The 23,305-nt window shown below is 28.7% G+C and overlaps 1 protein-coding gene across 1 annotated transcript in view; it reads right to left on the reverse strand.

Annotated features, from left to right (window-relative positions):
• The window catches only part of LOC126902760 (uncharacterized), a 15,048-nt gene extending 10,333 nt beyond the window's left edge, over positions 1-4,715 (reverse strand). Inside the window, exons 1-2 of the mRNA XM_050680370.1 lie at positions 4,472-4,715; positions 2,932-3,088 (exon numbers count right to left, since the gene is read on the reverse strand). Coding sequence (XP_050536327.1) covers positions 2,932-3,088; positions 4,472-4,576 — 262 coding nt within the window. The 5' untranslated portion in view covers positions 4,577-4,715. The remainder of the gene's footprint in view (positions 1-2,931; positions 3,089-4,471) is intronic.
• Positions 4,716-23,305: the final 18,590 nt, after the last annotated feature.

Raw genomic sequence — 23,305 nt, forward strand, 5'->3', positions numbered from 1 at the left:
AAAAAAAAAAAAAAAAAAAAAAAAAAAAACATCATAGTAAAATTAATACCTTCTCAGCTTCGCATCGAAGCTAAAAAGTGGAAATTTACCCACATTTAAATTCAAATTTTATAGGTAATTTCCTCCGTCAAAGGAAAGAAAAGAATTTTTTTCATATTTCAAGGGCAATGTCTTCAACTAAATACAATTTGTGATCTTTTGATGTATCGACGAAAGAAATCAGTACAGTGTGAGTTAAGAAAAAGTGACGACAGACATAAAAAAAAAACTTATCATATTAATAAAAAAATCATTATGCCCGGAAATCTATACAACTAGATTCGTACTAATTGTAGTTTAATAAATTAAGTTAAGGCTCTTCAGGCCGTCATCATAAGTAGGCCACTGATTCTGGTAGGGGTACCCAGCTACGCCGTGCACGAAAAGTTTTTTGCAGAAAAAATATTACATCAGAATCAGTGTAACAAAAATATATTAAAAATGTTATTATTAAAATCAGTAAAATTCAAAAATAGAATATAGTAAAATGTATTGGGTATAAGGTTGACGTTTATTAATGAGGTATTCCCTTTACGCCTATTCAAAAATTATTTTAGGAGGGTATTTAATATTTTTTACTTTGTTAAACATGTTATAGAATTTTTTTTGCAAAAAATTAAAATAATGATGAAAAAAAAGGACATTAGGTCCTTATTTATTAGAAGTTGCCTAAAATAATATTTGAAGCGCTGGTTCAAGGGGGGCCCATATCTCCCTTAAATACACCTCTGGAATACACAAAAATGATTAATATTCTAATTATAATAATTGTGTTTATATTATAGAGTAATTAAAAAAAAATTCAGCAGGTTATTATTGGTGGCACATTGTAAAAAATTTAATTTTGATAAAAATATTGGTAACTGCGATTTAACGTTGGACAGCATAGTTGTCATAGATGAATCCCAATTCGTACGATACACTCTTGGACTCATAGATCATATATGAGAAAAAAAAGATTATTAATAATGTAATGTTCTAATAATGAAAGTACAAACTTATTAATTATAACCGTCTTGTAATTTATATATAACATATAATATTCCTCGATAAAATATAGTGCAAATTGAAAATAGTGTCATAATAATACATATTACACCATATAATTAAGGTGCATAATAAACGTATGGACTGCGCTATGGACGTATATAAACTGCGCTTATTAAAACCATGAGCCTGGACTTATAAAAAAAGCGGCAAAAATTTTCCGAACTTCGCCAATAATTTTCCCGGAGTCTGGTGACTGAGTACTTACGTTGAAAAAAAAAAATTTTAAATTCGAGCACGCTTAGTAATTTTTCCAGAAAAGTGTTTTTTTCCTTGTTCTATTATGTAATAAGATAAAAAGACGTAAACATTTTAATTTATTTTGTAATTCTCTATTTCGTATATATTGACATGCGCGTCGTGATGTTTGGATGATGAGTCCATCGCCCGACTTATCTTTAATACAATACAAAAAAACAGGAAAACGCGCTTATCTGATTAATAAAATAATTTATATAAGATAAAATGGATCGAAAAGATACTTTTAGTGGCATTAGAGACTAAACATTCTTTTTTATATTTTAAACTTAATAATGCTATATCTTTTGGAAAATGTATGGATCAGTAAATTTTTTATGAGAAGAAATATTTTTAACAATCCCTCTTTCATTCGACATAATTTATCTTAAACAGGATATTAATAAGGAACTAGCAGATTATGTAGCTTTTGGAATAATCCACCAATTTTTTAAAATTAAACACTATCTAAAGATTTAGAAAGAAATCTAATTCTATCTCAAGAAATATGTTCTTCTGAATAAATCCTTTTATGTGGATTTTTTTTTGTTCTAAGCCGATTGTGGTCTACTCAGATATATGAAGAAAGAAAAAATAGGTTCTTCTGAATAATCCTTTTTGTGGATATTTTGTTCTCAGCCAATTGTGGTTGCTCATTTTGTCAGGATATGTGTACCTCACAGCAACATCATCTCAAGTAAAAATTGCTAAATTAAATAATAGAAGTCAAACTATAAATTTGTTCCTCATCCACTTATGCATAAGTATTTATTGATGTAAATAACTTGTTCTTTTCTATTGGCAAGTTATAATAATATATTATATCTATATTTATATACATTTATAATGTGTGTGAATTGATATTTAAGTCATTTAATCTATTCCTTGAGAAATTAAATAAAATGTTGTTAAATGTTTACTAACTGTTAAGATTATGTATAGTTTAATGTTATAATAATATATTTTTTATTGACATTCATCTTTCATTATAGGAAAAATAAATCATTCATTGTTTTATCAGAATATAATTATTGTTATTCATCTCAAATGAAAATTTTTTTGTGTTCTTTACCAGTTAAGGCCTTGTGAGCCCAGTAGCCCTTTCAGATTATAAAATTTCAGTGAAACTAGTGACCGAGTCTAGGTATACTTATTGTAATTAAATAATACACAGTGATTAATAGATATATTATTATTAAATAAAGAGTGCCTACTTTAAACAGTTTTAAATTTAACCAAAGGCTGCATAAGTATACAGAATGTTCAGTAAGTCAGGAAACGGGTTTCTATTGTTCTCATTGTTACAAACAATGAGAACAATAGAAACCCGTTTCCTGACTTACTGAACACTGTATACATACACTGTGTATAGTATACACAGTCCGGTTTCCGTAGGCAATTGTTTCGCCGTCGCCTTTTATTGGACCGGTTCGCGTTACCTGCTGTCAGTGACAGCAGGTAACGTTGCGCTACCTGTCGGACAAGGAGAGGTAGCTGTGTCGCAGTAAGTTATCAAGTTCTAATCTAATATAAATGATGTGCATACGTAAATAGTAATTCATATATATTAGTATTCACTTAAAATTAAAAAAACTAAAACTCAATTACCATTGATATTATTTACTGCATGTGTTCTTAATTCACATAAATCAAATTTATTTCCAGCTTCAGCCAATATCCTATTATAAATTTTCCCATCCTTAGATTTCTGTAGTAAATAATTGTTTACTATTTTCGAGCAAATAGTTGCTAACGGAAATTGTGTCTAACAAAAATTTATTCAAAGTTAGTTATTAATGAAATTTTTATTTAAATAACTAGCTTGGAGGATAGGTAAATTAATATACTTTAACTGTTAATAATAAAATATATATTAAGAGAGAGATTTTCAAAACATAAAAACAATATATATCTTTTACCAAGATATATTAATAGTTTTAGTTTATAATAGTTCTAAAAAGTTTTATTTTATTTTAGTTAACATATCAATATTAATGATTTAATAATAAATTAATATTTCTACTATAATTTTATGGTGCCCTAATATCACTTAACACTATTTCTTATACTCTAGTTATGAGCTGACTTAATATATTTACTTAATAATAAACACACGTATAATATACTTATATTGACTTAATTTTTCTCTGAAACAGTCACATTTTAGCTTTGATACGAAACTAAGTAGGTTAAAACAATATTTATATATATAAACTCTCAATCTTCATTTAATGAATGAGCAATTATGGTTGTGTCTGACACATTAATGCCAAAGCGGCAAAATAATTACGTAACATCAATAACTGACAATATATTATGTTTATAAGACATAATTTCTATAAAATACTATATAATAATAATCTATTAAACAAATTTTCGTTCGCTACCTTAATAAAATAAATATTATTATGGACAACATTATATATACTGTTACGACTGTGGACTGTATTTTAATTTTTACGAGAAGAATATTACTTATGTCGTTTAACTATGAATTAATAAAACGAACTTTTCTATATGTGAATAGTGAGGCATTTATTAGAAGACTGGTTTTTCTCCGCTAAGTAAAACCGATCGTCCGCTTATCACAATAATAATAATAATAAAAAAAAAAAAATCATACAATAGAGCACGCTGCAACAATACAAAGTTGTCTAAATTTGTTAATACACTCAATTTTAAAACGACAAATTTTAATAATTTACCAGGAAAATTGGATTAATATTAATTTAATATAAAACTTTTAAAGGATTTTGATAATTAAAATTATAATTAAAGATCAAATTACTTTTTTTATTTTTATTAGACAAGTTTGATTTATATTATAAATAATTAAAAATTTGATGATAAGAAAATATATGAAAAAAAATGAGTATTAGCGACTAATTAGTCAATAAATTACAATTAAATCTGATATTTATAATTTACTTATGTAAATTAAATGAACTATTTTTATAGGTGAAATAAAAAAATGTAATTTGAATTTATATTACCAAAAAATTACAATTTTAAATGTTACCATAACGATGTTACCCTTAACAAGTATATAATATTCTTAAGCATATTATCAATGATTATTATTTATATAAAAAAATGTACTTAAGGTACTAAAAATAAGAGTAAAAATAATAATAGTAATTATAAATACTTCTGTGTTATTGTTACTTGACGTTAATTGATCAGCTGAATACGGAGGTATGATAGTTACACAAACAAAATAAAATAATATTTCAAAATAACAATAGAAACCCATTTTCAATGATTATTATAACTGCAGCAGAAATGAAAGTCTAGGACTGACAATTTAATTTTAATAATATCCGCTTAAAGCGAAAAATAATTTTTATTACTAAATTCATTTTATTTATATAATCTGAAATATGGTAATACAACAATCTATTTTTAAAATATAGTTATTTTAATTGTAAATATTTATTATAATTCTTGATTTAATCAAATTAAATTGAAAAGTTAGCATTAACGCATACTCACAAAAGATATTGTAGAAAAACATCAAATTGTTTTTATATAAATGCAGATAATAATTTAAAATTGAACCGTGAATGATTTATCTTTAAAATGTTCGTATTATATTAATAGGCAAGTGTGGGGCAAATTGACACTTGCACAAGTTGATCTTCTTGTCTTAAAAACTATATAGCAATGTTTGCAAACTTTTAATAGNGTCTTAAAAACTATATAGTAATGTTTGCAAACTTTTAATAGAAATATTTTTGAAATTAATTAATTGCGATAAAATGTGAAAAACACATGTATTTGTTTTGAAACACTTATAACTTCATTTTTGTTAGAAAGACATATCGTTGTTTTACGTCGTATGGGTTTAACTTAAACGCGAATAAGAAATAAAACATTTTTATTAAACAAACTGATGAAAATCATCTTAAATAAAAAGTATTTGAAAATTTAAGTTTGATTCAAAATTGAGAAGCTCAGGAAAGATTTTCAATAAAAATAAAATTTGAAATTAGTTCTTTTCGCTATTTATTTTTGAAATTTTTAGATATTAAATAACTGGCTTATAATCAGTTGAACTATATTAGACTATCTAAAAAAAATTAACATAAAAATTATTCAGGGCATATATTGAGGTTCGATTACCCCATTTAAATATTTTTATACTTTATTCAAATACTTGGTAGAATAATTAAAAATTGTATAATATTAAATTTGTATACAACTAATATTTTATAGGGAGACAGTAGGTGATACCTTAATCGGGAAATACATGTACAATAAATTGTTTAAGCGTTACACAAATTGAGCTAAAGTATATCAACTTGCCAAACCATACACCCGAAATTTATTTCTTCAATATCTATCACCTAAAATATAGATTTTTAAAATAATTGTTTAGAATAAGTTAAATTGCTAAAAAAATGAAAAACAATTTCTAAAGGTTTAATTATGTAAGAAAAAAATTAACAGTCTACTATCTACGTCATTTAGATGAATTAAGTATTTACTTATATCGTTCATTCCAAATCTGGCCTCAGATATTTTCTAAGTAGTTATTAAGCAATAATAATACAACCAACTACGAATAAAATAATATTTTTTCAAACAAAATGTATATATAGGTTTAAATCTAGTACTAAATTAAATATTGTGTTCTTATTGTAAGATAAAGGTATTATTAGATTAAAGTTTTGAAATTTGTTGTATTTCGTTTGCAAAATTCATAATATTATGTGATATTAAGCTAATTACTTGTTTTTAATTGATTTATGTCTTACGCTATTTAATTATTAATTATTGATAACACATTTTATTGTATTCATAATTTATTCCATTTTATTATTATTATCATTATTACCTAATTGTTAACTCATAATTGTCATGTAAACTTTATACTTATTGTATTATTAATATTACTAAAGGGTACCTACCCGTTAAAAAATATATAAATAAATAAATAATATATTGTATTATGATACGTCAAAATATTAAAAAACGTGTCTTGTCGAATACATTAACCTCAAAGATTGAAAAAATTTTCTTTGTTCCCGTAAATGTGGGATATCTTCAAAAAAATTACAAATTTAAAAATTTGCTATTTTTTTTAATTTTTTCTTTAAACTGCTATAACTTTTTAAAAATAAAATAGAAATATTAGATATTTATCTATCATTTGGTATATATTTTTTGTAAATTTGACCCTTCACTTAACCACAGTGGACGACTCAAAATAATGAGGATTTAAACTTAACTTTTGAAAGTGTGCCGGAATTACTGACACTATAATATATATTTTAAACTAAAGCTTATGTAATATACTGTATTATGGAAAAAAAATCGAACTTTATTTTGTCTTCATTGTGAAAATGGCTACTGTATTAAAAAATATGCTATTTTTGTATTAAAATTCTCGATTTTATATTTTTAACTTTATATTTCTATACATTTTTGAAAAATGTATGGATGAATAAAATTTGTTTTGCCAAACCATACATTCAGAATTTATTTGTTTAATATCTACATACAAATATTTAATATAAACAGTCTTCTATCTACGTCATTTAGATGAATTTATATTTACCTTTATTGTTCATTCAAATTCTATCCCCAGATTTTTTCTAAGTAGTAATTAAGTAATAACTATACAACCAACTAGCGTTAAAACAATTAACAATTTACAATATTACGTTGTAATATATTATATTATGATACGTCAAAAGATCACAAATCGTATCTAGTCGAATATTTACCCTCAAAAATTAAAAAAATTTCCTTTGTTCCTGTAAATGGGTGAAATCTCCAAAAAAATTACAAATTTAAAAATGGCTAATTTTCGAAATTTTTTCAATTTTTTTTACTAAACACTGGCATAACTATTTTAAAAATGAACATATCAATATAATTTTTTTTTATAGATGCTTGATGTCTTTACCTATCATTTGGTATATTTTTTTTATACATTTAACCCTTTACCAGCCCACTAGAGGAGGATTCAAAATGACAACTTTTTCACAAAAAATTAATTTTTTCAAATATATTAGATAATTACCTATAATTTGGTATATTTTTTTTGTAAATCTAACTCTACACCTTTCCATAATGGGAGATTTAAAATAATAACTATTTTAACTTAACTTTTGAAAATGTTCTAGAAACTCTTACACTTTTATATATATATTAAATTAAAGCTTCTATAATACATTTTATAATGGAAAAAAAAAATTTCACATGTTATTTTGTCTTCATGGTGAAAATTTTGAGTTAGAAAACATTTTTTATATCATTTATATTCTTGTACTTCAATGAATATCAAGGACCCATCACTGTAGTCTCGTGAGAATAATTTTTTATTCATTAAAATTATATAGTTTGTGCCTGTCATTTATTTTTTCATCTCTCACTTAACCACTTAAATATAAAGGTTCATCAAAAAAAAATTCACTACAAAATATCGAAGTATCATTTAATTTGAATAATATTCTAATTCTAAATTAATTTAAAAAAGTCCTAGAGAGTGAGAATCTTTAGTAGAGTGTCGCAGAATTTGTATACTTTCAAGTTACCCAAATAGCCGTTTTAGTCGGGAAAAATGATTTCTTATATTTAGAAGGGGGTAGTCTAGCGATCCCTAGTGTGATTTTGGGAGTTGAGGTTTTCTACTCTAATTGATTAATGACAATGGAGGAACTGACGTTATATAGTTGTAGGCTCATAGTAATTAACAAGTTTTATTACATAATTAGATATTTACAAATGTAGGTATTTAAGTATACATAATTTTACAATTAAAAAAAAAATAGTTTAATTATACTATTAAGTTTGATTTTCCTTACCTTTATGTACCCATTGTAACGAAAGTCGGATGCAATCCTTATTGTATTAATTATTTGTTAATAAACGGTAATCTATTATAGCCCTATTTTATTTTATTAATTAATAATTAATAATTAGTGATGAGGGTTATATTATTCCATCAGATAATATATTGGTACGATATTCATCTACTCCATAATTTGATAATTGTTTAATCGATTTCGCGAAATATTGATAATCCGAGCAAATTTTATTCGAAGCAATCAATTAATTGTTCTATTCGAAGTAATTATCGTCGTAGTAAAATCTAAATTTTTTTAACCAGGTATTCGCAGTAATTGTTTTCGGAGTTAATGAATGTCGGAGCGTTATCAGTTAGGGTCAATCCTCGTAACCCAGTCTATTCAAATTAACTTTTGAAAATTTGTTCCTAAAACTTATCTTTTATGTACAAATGGCTCCCGCACTTACAAATATGCTATTTTTGTGATAAAATTCTTATTTAAAAATTTTTGACTTTATATTGTTATAACTTTTTAAAAAATTTATGAATTAATACATTTTTTTTGTATTCATATTTAATTTATACCTCTAGACTTGTCTTCGTAATGAAATTGGACATGAAAGTTAAAGAAAAAATTACGTTTTTTGTGTAAAAATTGCAAAATTTAAAAATATTTAATAAATTGTTGTACAAAAACTTATTAGCTTCGATGCGAAGCTGAGAAGGTATTGGTTTTACTAAGATGTATTTATTTTTATTTTGTGTCTGTTACCACTTTTTCTCAGCTCTCACCGAACGGATTTCTTTCAACGATACGTCAAAAGATCACAAATCGTATCTAGTTGAATATTTACCCCCAAAAATTAAAAAATTTCCTTTGTTCCTGTAAATTGGTGAAATCTCCAAAAAAATTACAAATTTAAAAATGGCTAATTTTCGAAATTTTTTCAATTTTTTTACTAAACACTGGCATAACTATTTTAAAAATGAACATATTAATATAATTTTTTTTTTAATAGATGCTTGATATCTTTACCTATCTTTTGGTATATTTTTTTTGTAAATTTGACCCTTTATCTGCCCACAGGGGGGGATTTAAAATGACAACTTTTTCACAAAAAATGAACTTTTTCAACTTAACTTTTGAAAATGTTCCGGAAGGTCTGACACTTTTATATATATCTTAAATTAAAGCTAATGTAATATACTTTAATTTGAAAAAAAAAAATTTGACCTCTTGACTTGTCTTCGTGGTGAAAATGGCTACCAAATGCTATTTTCTTTTGAAAATTCTCAATTTTATTTTTTACATTTTTAACTTTATAATGCTATAACTTATTAAAAAGTGTATGGTTCAACACAATTTTTTTATGAGAAATACTATTTTTTAATAATCCCTTTTCATTCGATATACTTTTTCTTAATCAGGATATTGATAAGGAACTAGCAGATCATGAAGCTTTTGGAATAATCCACCAATTTTTTAAAATTAAACATTATCTAAAGATTTGCATCGAAGCGTTTTTTTTTGATAGTGAATTTAATCACTGTCAGATATCATTATACTTGATCCAACTATGCCACGTCACCACTGTGCCGCGATCCCCCTGTGCTGGGTTTTTAAAAGTGTTTTTAAAAAAATAGTGTAATTTGCATTGGTGTATTAAGAAGGGAGTGATTAGGCAACCAATTCACCTAATATTTTTCCGCAAATATTTATTTTGACTTCAAATCTGTATACATTTTTAAAAAATATTTTTGAAAAGGAATTTATTTTTTAATTGTTCTGAAGTTATGAAAAAAAGTATGAGGTACAACAACTTCTCATATAAAATATCTAATTTGAAACTTTTTTTGTGAACATTCTTTTTTTCAATTTCAATTTTACACTATTATTAATTTATAAAAAATATAGTTGTCCCAACTATTCCACACTGTGCTACCTTTTTTTTTTCAAATAACGTTCTATGAAGCTAACTAGTTGTATTTATATGATCAGAAAAAAATTGTACCAATTGCTACATAGCACGTTATGCCCGCCGACCGTTCAAATATTTAATTCAACTGATTTTTAAGAAACACCCGCATTACATTCATTTGTCATAGTAACATGCAAGTAGAAGTACTAAGTAGGTACTGCTTAATTACCTAATCTTTTTTGTTTAAATTAACAAATCGATTTTTATCTTACTTCATATTACGTTTACTATTGTTACTGATAGATGGCGCTGGCATTACTTTTGAGATTATTAATTATAAATGTTTCACGTTAAATGTGTAATAACATACATTTTATATTGTGTGAGCTAGGAGTAGCAGAAGAGACAAGCTTTCAAAGCACTTATCTAGGGATCCGCGATTGTTTGTTGTTTAATTATTATTATAAATAAACGGAATTGGACTATCCGGGGGAAATAATGCTTTACAGCAAGTTCCCCTAGGAGTTGTTTTAGAATTCACTACGAGAAAAAAAGGCCCCGCGCTTTTTAAGGCTTCAATATGCATAAATGAAAAGCAATAAAGGGTTTCTTTTACTAAATCAATATAGAAAGGGTTATTTAATCTTTAATCATTTCCCTGTTAGTTAAATCTTTTAATTCAGATATTGAAAAATAGTTTTACTTATAAATTATATAGTAACGGCTATAAATTTACACACTTCATAAATGGACGGTATAAACACCTCTGACATAAAACGATTTTTAAACATAAATAAAAGGAGTATTTTGTAATAATGCGCTATAACCAATACAAAAATCGAAAATTACACAATAATGCTACTGATATAAGAAAATGATGACATACTAGTTGAATACGAGTTCGTATGATTCTTATCTATAGAATCCTTTGCATGATTCCAAGTGTAAGATCATGTGTGTATCTATTGCTCTGTTTGGTGAATAGTAGTGTACCTCAACCACACCCTTCCGGCAATTTTGGACTGAGTGGGCCTGGTTTTAGTGCTCTATCACGTCCTAGACATGTGTTTCTCGGACACGTGGAAACGATTTTTCAAGAGTTCCAATACTTTTATGTTTCCTAAAGACTTCCCTTGTTTGTTGTGTTTTGTGTAAACGTTTCTTGTATATGTGTGTGTGGTTTTTTTCTCTCCCCAATGTACTTATCAATTATGTATGCACATCGAGTTATTTTCCAGACATGAACGTTTTCTTTTAAGACTGATACAGTCGGAAGTCGACTGTTATAGATTGACAAATGATACGTGGGTAGATCCATGTGAGAGCATTATAGTATCAAAATTTTGAACTTTTCACTTTAAAATAGTTAAATTTTCGTATTGAATCAATTATACTTGATACTATTAGTTGATACATAAATTTTAGATGGCTGTTAATCATATCATTTTTATTACATCGTATCACAAATTATTACAGTTTAAATAAAATATCTAATTCCAAATTTTTTAAATGTTCCAGAAAAATTCAAATTTTTTGATAACACATTTTTAAGAAAAATTATTCCTACGAAAATGTTAAAAGGTTATTTAATGTGTGTTTATTATACATTGTATAATATACAGAATGTCTCACGAGGTTTTGACATATCCATATACTTTTCTTATAATGATTTTTCAGAACTTCGTGGGATATCGAGTATATTAATTACACATTTTTCTATTTAAATCAGAGCTGTTAGCAAATTAACTGCCTTGGGCATCAAAAATAATACTTGGTATATATTAGCTTCGATGCGAAGCTGAGAAGGTATTGGTTTTACTAAGATGTATTTATTTTTATTTTGTGTCTGTTACCATTTTTTCTCAGCTCTCACCGAACGGATTTCTTTCAACGAAAGAAATAGATCACAAATCGTATCTAGTTGAAGACATTACCCTTAAAAATTGAAAAAATTTCCCTCGTTCCCCGTAAATGGCGGAAACCTCCAAAAAAATTACAAATTTAAAAATCGCTAATTTTCGAAATTTTCGAAATTTTTTTACTAAAAACTGCCGTAATTTTTTCAAAAATGAACATATCAATATAACTTTTTTTTTTTATAGATGCTTGATGTCTTTACCTATCTTTTGGTATATTTTTTTTGTAAATTTGACCCTTTATCTGCCCACAGAAGGGGATTTAAAATGACAACTTTTTCACAAAAAATGAACTTTTTCAACTTAACTTTTGAAAATGTTCCGGAAGGTCTGACACTTTTATATATATCTTAAATTAAAACTTATGTAATATACTTTAATTTGAAAAAAAAAATTTGACCTCTAGACTTGTCTTCATGGCAAAAATGGCTACCGAATGCTAATTTCGGGTGAAAATTCTCGATTTTATTTTTTATATTTTTAACTTTATAATGCTATAACTTATTGAAAAGTGTATGGATCAACACAATTTTTTTATGAGAAATAATATTTTTTAATAATCTCTTTTTCATTGGACATACTTTATCTTAATCAAGATATTAATAAGGAACTGGCAGATCATGTAGCTTTTGGAATAATACACCAATTTTTTTAAAATTAAACACAATCTAAAGATTTAGAAATTTAGAAAATCATGTATGTTGTTTTATAATATATTTTTAAAGTGGAGAGAACAACAATTAGCACACTGAAAGATTGTATACTAGTTGCGCCTATGATTATAAACAACCAAATATAATTTTTATCAATTGTCCATGAGGTATATAAAACAATAACCAACAGTTAACTTCCTAGAAAAAAATCGATGAGAAACAAATTTAACATTTTTTTAATCAAAATTCAAGTTGTTTATTGATTTACAAAGGTTTTTTTTATAGTGATAACATTTTCCCTTATCAAATAGAAACACAAAAACCAATAAGATACAATGCATTGGGACACGTGAATTTCAAGTCGAAAATTATTCGGTTATAATTATCTTAACAGGAAACTCGTTGTATCATTTAATTGTAATTGTAATGGTGATAAAAAAACGAACATTTAAACGAAGCCGATAAAATAATATGACAACTGGTGGACGGACATGTGTTAACGCGCGCACAGCCGTCGACGATTATTCATCTGTCGCTGTCCGATTTGGATCGAAAAGAAGTTGCCCCTTAACAGCGACGTACAACTAGTTTGAGCATTCAGTAGTCGAGGGAGACTTCAATTTCCATTACGGGCTACACCTGTACAAAAAAAAAGTAATAATAAATTGTAGTTTTACAAACAAGGAAATGCGCGCGGCGGCAAACTCGACGCAGTCGAAACACATGGTGAACGACAAACTCGCGTGGTAGCCTACCGCCCCTATCATCCCCGTCCGGGTCAACGACGATAGATCATATGACTATAAAAAGTTGGGGGCGATAAGTTTTGGGCGGCTTTGCAGAGAATTTGCGTGGAAAAAACGGTTTTCGTGAAGCAGTTGTTCGCCACCGTCCGGTGCGACGGGTAATCGCCGCCCGACCACATGGATATACGGGTACAAATACACACACACAAACACATATGGATAACCATCTGTTCAGGTTGTTCGACCATTGGAACGTCTCGGAAGACGAGCGTGGTAAAAAAGAGAGAAAAACGATTATCATTGAGACAAATTTAGAGTAGGATGCGATGGTGTTTATATTGTGCTTTGTGTGAGTTGAGTGGTCGGTCATAAATTATAATGAAATCAAAATCCTACGACAAATTTACTAGACGTCTGTTGGCGTGTTTTTGTCTACTTGATGTCTATGTACGGCACGAAATGGTCAAACAACCTCCGATAAACAACAGACAACACGTGGATCCTAAAACGGTATACCATCTGTGATTGATAAGTTTCAATGATTTTTAATGGTCATTTTTGAAATAAATACACCTAATATGCATACAGTTAAAAAAAAATTCATCAAAATCATTTTTAAAACAACTCCCTTTGGAGTCTCTAATCAAATGTAAACCGCTAGTATAGTTTTTGATACGGCGGTAAAAATAATATAATTCAAGGCGTATGTTTCTTGATTTCAAAATAAAAAGATAATTCAAACTTATACGCGAGACCAAAGATTTTTTTTATGACCAGAGTCTAACATCTACCGCCAAAAATATTTTTCTATACCCACACAAGATGAGTATTGATCCGATTTATGAGGAAGTCTTCTCTGCAAATAAATATACTAACGTATTTATTTAGTACTTGTCCTTTTGTAAACAAGCTTGTCCAATGTTCATATTAAATTTAAATTTGCAATAAACAATTATTATGATTCTATGACCATTAATGGATGTGAGTAGTGTCCAAAATAAGAAGTCTGTCTTGCACCTCATATGGGCAGCTACAATCGGAGCGTAGTCATGTCAATTAAAATGAGCCAAACCATTCATTCAAATATGAATGAATGGTACGTCAGCACACGTCTGACCTCCCGCACGATCGAACGTATTTTTTTTTATTTATTTTAATCTTATGTTATTTTCTGTAAGTTTAACTTTGTTATTAAAAAGTTCATCAAGTTAAAAATAAATAAGTATTTACAATTTGCAACAAAATTCATCTTTATTGTAAAGTCAGTTATTTTATCTATTTTTTAATCTCTTAATAGTAGTTTAATTTGGATTTTATCAAAAATATGATAAATATTCACCACACCACCTAAAAATAAAAATAAATTATATTCATTACAATGAATTTCCCAACAAAATAAGAATTTATTCTATAAAATTTCATTTTATTCGAATTAAACATTAGACAGTATCATTTGAGTAATTTTGTAAACGAATTGATCGATTATTCCATAAATCATCTGGACTAGTTAAGTATATACCTTCATTTTATTATATTTTATAACTATATTCTCTTAAACATATTTGTGTAACATAACTGGTCCTTCAATTAAATTTAATTAATATGTATAATTATATTAGTTATAAAGTCAATATGTCAGATGAATTCCCACGCAAAACAACTTAACTTGTCCAATAAATAATATCTATGACACTTTCTGCAAATCGAACAACTCAATTTACTTTATTAGTTTTAATGACAGTATGAACGTTTTAGTATACAAGTGTAAAATAATATTATAGGCCAAAGACAACAAAAAGTCATACAAATATATTTATAATGAGTCTTAAACGGATATATGGTAAATATTTCGGAGAACTGCAATAATTTAAGTTAATTGACTAGGGGGAGGCTTACAAATAATAACTAAAAACATCTTTCATGTGCGATAATAATAATAATACGATTGAATTTTATTGGAAGTGTTTGTTTTTGCACTTCAAAAATATGAATTTCCATAAGATACCAATCAAATCTTTAATTTGATTTAGCACTTCTGAATTTATTAACAGTGAAAAAGTAGCTTTAGGAGAATAGTACAGAATTGACGAGCAAAAAAAAGACATTTCCCAGGTCAGTAACATAGTGATGAGAGCCAAATTTTTTTTATAGCATAGTACTCCCGTTCACTCCTACCCATAACAAGCGATACTAATTTTACTTAAGAATATTAGGGATAAAACGTAATGAATAAAATTTGTCTAGTGATTTTTTGATGAGTATGAAAAAAATGAACTGAATAAAAACGAAAAGCAGCGGATACATTTCCATTTAAAACTTATTTTGGAAATCGTTTCCGGTTTACGTAAAATAAAATTCTTAGCACGTTTTGCATATGTATATAATACGAATAGTTCTTTATCAATTACTGTAATCTAAATTAATCGATGGATATACTTAAAAGGCAATATAGTTTGAGACGGCTTTTCTATATTTATATCTGCACGATGGCTAATTTAGCCATTCGACCGGTAGATTAGCCATTTATGGTATCAGCTTTGGTCGAGTATAGTCTGTTTAGAAAGAAGGTGTGCGTTTATATTCGGTTTTTGACCACCGATTTTCATTGACTGTTTTAGCCATGAATTTCTGTGATTAATAACATCAGCTGCAGGTTTCTTTGTATATTATGATTGCGTCCAATCAATCATTTCACTACCCATCTTAAATTATTATCGTAGTGATTAATCAATACAGAATATTTTGGTAAAACATTCAAACTTCAATGGCCATAACCACTAAACCATAAGTGATTATTTTTTTCGATACATTGATAATTTAATTATAAACGTCATAATACTTTGTTAACTACGTTTACTTTTAAGATAAATATTTTATGGGAATAATGAACCAAAAATAAATGTTTATTATTTTGTACTGTATTATACTGATTTTTACATAGGAAATTTATATTTTTTTGTTTAACTACTCCCAAAAACTCGTGCTAAAACTCAGCAGCTACAATGTTTATAATTTTTAACCCTTTACACCTGTACAGGAACAGAAGTCAGAGCAGTCAGTTTTCAAGCGGAAAATCCTACGTCGTATGGCCCATGCTGTCGATTCCCATATGTTTACGGATATCTGTCGGTGCATACGAAGCCCGAGAAGTATTCGACTTCCTCCAGTTGTCATCATCAGAAAGACTTGTGCATATCATAAAGCGATTCAACTCACTTGACACGTTAAAGGCGATGTAACATCGCCGAGACCGACCAGCCGTTTATTTTCGTGTCGGACCAACGGTTTTGGAGGTTTTTGATCGTCTTATACAGCTGTTAACAGCCTACACCTGCATTGAACTATAGGTATATTATGATTATCAAAGTATATATAATGATATTATACGCAAAATATTTCACTATCAGCCGTCACTTGTGCAAAAGTGGATATTGTCTCTACTTGACTGGCAAATCGATTATGAACTCATATTATAATATTCAACATTTTATAATTTACGAGTGTTTAGTGGCTTTTTAACCATTGGATCATGAAACTATTGCTGTAACTTGTATTGTTTACTACAGAATAAGTATAAAATGTAATAGACTAGCATAAGTAAGCCCAAATTGGATGTTTAATGATTATTCATTTAAAAGTCGTTTATAAAACGCTTGTATTACGTTCATAAATAAATTGCCCGTTGTTATTATTGTTTCGACATTTTTAGTGAAAATTTATTGATATTAACTATACATGCGAAAAAAAAAATCAACTTGCTATTTCTCTATTATATTTTTAGTTTCTGAATAGAACAACTATGTTTTGTATACGATTATTTAAAAGCTGAGTATGTTTTTTTCTCTCTTGCAGTGAATCTTCCTTAGCGTGGATTGTTCACAGGCACGTCGGTAGTATTCTCAGGCGATAGCAATCTTTTTATACAAACCTCGGCAGTTGCCCTCGAGTTAAGTGGTGGCGGTGGCGGCGGCGGCGATAGCAGTCACGTTCTGCTCAGCCACATCGTCTGTCATCTGAGTCCAACTGTTTCTCCACTACGTGAGCCATACACAAATACGCCTACACGTCGGCAGGACAAAATTAAATGGCAAGAGATTTGCGATTAATTTATCTAAATTATTTTCCGTACATAAAGAAACAAACTGTTGGTTGGGTTTTTTATTAATGATTATCTCAACTAAATAACCAAAGATTAGAAAGAAAAAAAGAACACGTCTAAATATTTTCAAACCTTAAATCGCTAGGAATTTTAAGAGCAGATGTTGTATGATAACGATTATTGTCTTTGGGCCACGCGTATATTTTTGTCAGGCTGTAATGTAAGGTGGCTTGTTACCAATAGATATATTTTAGAAGCCTAAACAACTCATTGGACATTTATATTAACATAAAAATCTACTTAGAAATAGACTTGCCAAAAATAACTGACGATGATATAAAAACACAGATTTATTAAATTACTATAGTTTAAAAACTATTAGATCAAACACACTCGCAAATGGACATATGTAATAATATGATATTGACCCTGAAAGACAAGCTCGCTATATACGTTATAATAATAATATCCAGTTGGATGTCACAATCTAATTGACATTATTTTTTAAAGGTATCATTTCAAATATTCAATGTATTAATCAAAAATAGTATAATAAATAGTAAATCATAATATTATTTTGAAATAAATTTTAATTTTACAAATGTTTAACTATAAAGTATTTTACTGTAACTCGACATAAAAACACTTATATTGCAGTTTGAAGACAATTATTAGAAAAAGTAAAAATATTTAACAATATATTAATATTGAACTTGGTTTTCAATTTTATTATTAAATAACAAAAAAAGCAGTTCAATATTTTAACATAATCTACGAAAAACTTGTATAAATTATGCCTATTTAACTTTTAAACTCTTTATACAAATGTAATTGTGTAGTAACCACAAAATTAACTACTCATAACAATATTATTAATAATAACTATAATACTATTATACTAACGTCAATAGATGGTATAAAAACCATAAAATGACATTGAAAATATTCTCGGATAGTAAAATATAAAATATATAAAAAAAAAATTACTAACACAGTTTTCACGAGCTTTATTCACATTTTGCAACTGTTAATCGCAGCACTTTGTTTTCAAAATTAATGACGTTGATATCGACGGTGTTGAATTCCACGTTAGTATAATCTTAGGAACAGTATGTACTTAGCAGTAAACAAAGTACTTACGACAGACGCACTATTAAAAAAGAGTATTAAGTAAATACAAGACGGACGCGTTAGAGAGGTATTAGTAATGAAAAAAACAGGTGCAAAAGTCCCGGTGAGTGTAGGAAACAAAAAAGTTTTCACGGTTCGCAGGGCGTCCGGGTGGGCGTGAGATGATGAAACAGGAATCACGGCCACCAAACCGCCGTGTGTGCGCCACATCGTCCATAAATCCTGCGGAGCAATAACCGCAACTCGGTGGGATCTCGACGATGGCCACTGCTGCGGAGCACTGCGATAATTTCTCATTGTTTTCGTTAACGATTTCACACAGAGCAACGCGTTATCTCACAGGGATAAGTTTTCAATGGGCAGATAGACAACAGCTGCAGGTGTGTTAATTGGTGGGCCCCCTCGGTCCTAACTTTGGCTACAATTTTTTATACATTTATACTGAACGGTGTTTTTTACGTGTGTGGTCTTGCGGTACAAACTCTTATGTGAATACATAATTCGATAGCTACCTACTCCACGATATATTTTTCAATCTCGACAAAAAAAAAACATAATAGCGTATCACCCGATCCAATGTACTGTAGCAGATAGTGTGTAAAAGTTCCATTCGATACTGAAATACAGTATTTTGAGCACATTGATTACATACAATCCGACAAATCTAGATTATATTAATGCATTGTTTTCCATAATTGGATGACGTTTAAATGAATAATAGCGCATTGACTAGTTCTGCAGTGTTTATGTAGCTGCATATTCAAAACATAGTACACGACTGTGCGTACACCATAATGAGAAATCTAGATGTGAATTCGTATAGGGTTTTCTCTAAAAGGATTGTCCTTCCAATGTATACACTGAGAACTTATTATGATAATAAATCAAATCATACCACTTTTGATAATCAAAATTCAAGTTGGGTATTTTGACAGTTTAATATGAAATCCGGTTTATCATAAATGTGCATTTAGAATTTAACGATATGAGCACGACAAGAACATAAAAAAGTGTTTTATTCATTACATTGTATTAAATATAACTTTAACAAATTTAGTTACTGTAAACATTTACAAAGAAGAAAATAATCAGATCATGCTGCTACACATTGTAGACATAATCTTCAACAAAAATCTAAGTTGCGAATTCATTTTCAAAATCCTCCCTGTCAACAAGTCGGCCTATCAAAATTATATTATCTAAATTATGGTCCAGCAGTTTGCTTTTTTTTTAGTTCGCAAATTTCTGTACTACTTTCACGAGCAATATCGCTCTTTTATTAGTATTGCTTAATATTTGGCCAGTTTTTAGAACGAGGCATAAAATACATTGTGCCACGATTTCCAATGGATGTCGTGAGAAGTTCTGAACATTTTTCTTTTATTCTGAGTTATATCCTTTCCATCCTCCCACGTAATTCCTAAATGAGTACTGAGCCAGTACTAAAGAAGTTTTAAAAGTCTATCTTAAGAGAAAACACAGTTTGAAAACGGGGCGAATCGTTTCGTATAAAGCTATACTATTATTTTTAGAACTTGGCCTAGCGCAAAGACGTGCGTACAGTTAATTTTGTGAGACTGGTAAAAAACCTATAACGTCGTGTCGTATATGCGTTACTGTTACGTTGACATTGACCATAAGGTTACGTATAAGTTCAAAGATTTTTTTTTAGAGGTTGCATGTTTTAAAAAGCTGTGAAATTGGTGAGTAATTGATTATGGGAAATTAAAAAAAAAGGAACAGCACGTGGGCTATAATATCCGGTCAAGTGGTTGTAGTACGACGACATGTGTACTTAATTTTAAACAACAATCATAGTATATTAACATTCAGCAGGTCTACCCTTAAACTACACAAACGGTCGATGAAGTGATAGTTTGATATCATCTGGTGTGTGTTTAACACGTGTGGCGAGAATTGATTTACCAGCTTAAAACGAGTCAAAATAACGACGCCTTTATTATTTATCATTTATACAATTGAGTTCCTTATTTACAATCACGATTTTTTTTTTTAATCGACAATCTATGATAATTAATACTTTGTATTAAAATGGTAAATGTAGAACTTTATAAAATGAAAACATTTTTGGATCTCCTGAAAATAATAGAAATATTATACGAGGTGTTTTTGTTATGTCGTAGAGATGCGTAGTGAGCTACTTAACTCCACTCTGTTAAACTCTCATGTAATTAACATAACAATGTTAATATTATACATATAATATATATTATACAGTTTAGGCAAAACATTTATAACTTAAATATTTTAGGCCCCTAGTTAATCCGTTTTAATATAACACCTTATCCACAACTCAATTACTATCTATCGAGTTGGCAGCTATTTACAAAAATCAATTATACTATTACGTAATGTATTGAATTTTTAAAAAAGGAGAAAGAACACTCGGCATCTGAGGAAAACCCGTTCAAAATCATTGATCACATTTAAATACACACAGATAATTCATTTGGATTGCCATATCTGTGATTCCAACACGATAGAACCGGTCGCGGATTCAATGCAATCGGTATCACAAACATCTGTACGAACATGCCGTTTAAAATTATAATTTACTCATTGTTAATTTGCAAAAATCTCACATGCTCATCTAGTCATTCGCTGATAAATCATATAATGTATTCAATAATTGACATCTATGTATTATTTAAATAATTGCAATATTTAATGATTAAAACAAAAACCTAACAATTTTTAATATAAGACTCGTTTGGAATAAAATACTTGGTGCACCACATCCATACGATTTCTTTACGTTCATTTTTCCAAGTTGCCGGAAAATCGTATTTTATAATCGACTTAACAGTACCCACATAGCTACACGAAAACTATAGCAAACCTTACGGTCTTTCTACTTTAAGATAACAGAACATAATATTTTCTCAGATCTCGGCTTCGATTGAAAAGAGATTGAAGTATTACAGCGGAACACGGTGAGCGAATGAATGGCGTTTTCGTTTTGTTTATTTATTACGACGATTATTGTAGATATATATATATTTTTTTTTTTTGAGGTTATTGTCGGCGTATATAATAAAGCCGAAAACACGTCGGCACAAACCGCACAATCATATCGTAAATCACGATTGTATAATATAAACCTATATATGGTTTGTGAATAGATGGTACCTTGCAATTACAAGCCGAATCGTGAATGAGATACGCCGGATGAGTTTTGTATCCGGCCCGCGTTTTCGACTATAAATCGATTATTATTGTTATTATTAAATCCGATGAACAACTGCACAGTCACCTTCAATCATACAATAATAACGCATTAATGTCGTTGCAGTATATTATTTAATTGTTTGTAGTTTCAGCCGACCGGAAATAACTTTGTAGGATTTTTTGAGAAAAAAATATTCTAAAAGCTAAAAGTATAAAAACATATTTACTTCTAAAATAGAAACCACAATGAATTTTTTATTGATAAATATTTTCCGATCTATTGTATGAGGTAATTCGAACGTCATTTCAATATAAAGTAAATTAATATTATTGTAGTTGATTTATTAAAATTAATTACCCAAATCGAATTTACAAGTACAGGTAGGAAAATAATTGTTTTGTTATTGATCGACGTTAAGTGTACGTTTAAGTGTAAGAACTTGGTAATAAATACAACGTGTATACGTAGTGTTTTATTTACTCAATTCGTTAAACATTATATTAGTCAGCACAGAGGAATATGCTTATGTGGCAATTCTACTGGTCAGTATCTCGAAGCTACTGAAGTCGAACTAACAACGGTCAGTTGTGTTTCAGTGGCTGTTATAATTTCGATATCATAATTTCCATATTCATTTCTTCTTCTTCTCCGCCTTAATCCCAACTACTTGGGATCTCCCACATCATCTACGCTCACATCAGCTGTCCTCATATCGCATTCAATAGCATCCCTCCAACTCTTTTTTGGTCTTCCTCTAAGTTTTGATCAGAACACCTCATACTACTTGATAGAAATTTTTACGCCGGCTGTCGACCTGATGCAACCTCATTAGTCGCCTCTTACGACTAGCAGAGGGGCCGTGGAAGTATTCTTATCCCCTATCCACAGGGAATAATTTCCATATTCATTTAATTGTTCAATTAATAATTTAACTTAATATTACAAACTATATCGCCAACCAAATTCGTTTCATTTGGGTATACCTACTAACCTGCAACTGTACTAGGATTTTTGTCAGACGTGTTGTACATTGCACATAACTTTGATTTACTAAATATTGAAAATATAATTTTACTTCGCCGTCGACATAAAACAATAGTTCAAATCTATTATATAATCTTTCACTAGTATTCAAAGTGCGAACGATAGTCTGTTTCTCATACAGACAATTAAAACTCATTTAGCAGATAGGGACAATAACTGGGCAAACGTCGGACAGCTTCCGATTCTTAGTTTTCACTAATATCTCTGAATATGAACCCAGCACACGTTAACAACTTCTCAAATGCCACAACAATATGACAGAATGTTGCGTATCTAACGATGGTGTAGGAATACATTTATTGAAAAAAGTTGAAAACAAAAAAAAAACCCGCTCAATTCGCAGTCAGTCAGTCCGGTGGAGGCAAATAAATTTGCGCACGAGTAGTCGTCGACCTTGATTAAAGGACTCGCACAATGTGTGCACACAAACCCGTAGACATCGAGTAACCCGCAACAATCCTTTCTCGTGAAATAAAATAATGTGTAAT

Source organism: Daktulosphaira vitifoliae, unplaced genomic scaffold, assembly GCF_025091365.1.
Source record: "Daktulosphaira vitifoliae isolate Bord-2020 unplaced genomic scaffold, ASM2509136v1 Scaffold_3, whole genome shotgun sequence".
Lineage (NCBI taxonomy): Eukaryota > Metazoa > Arthropoda > Insecta > Hemiptera > Phylloxeridae > Daktulosphaira > Daktulosphaira vitifoliae.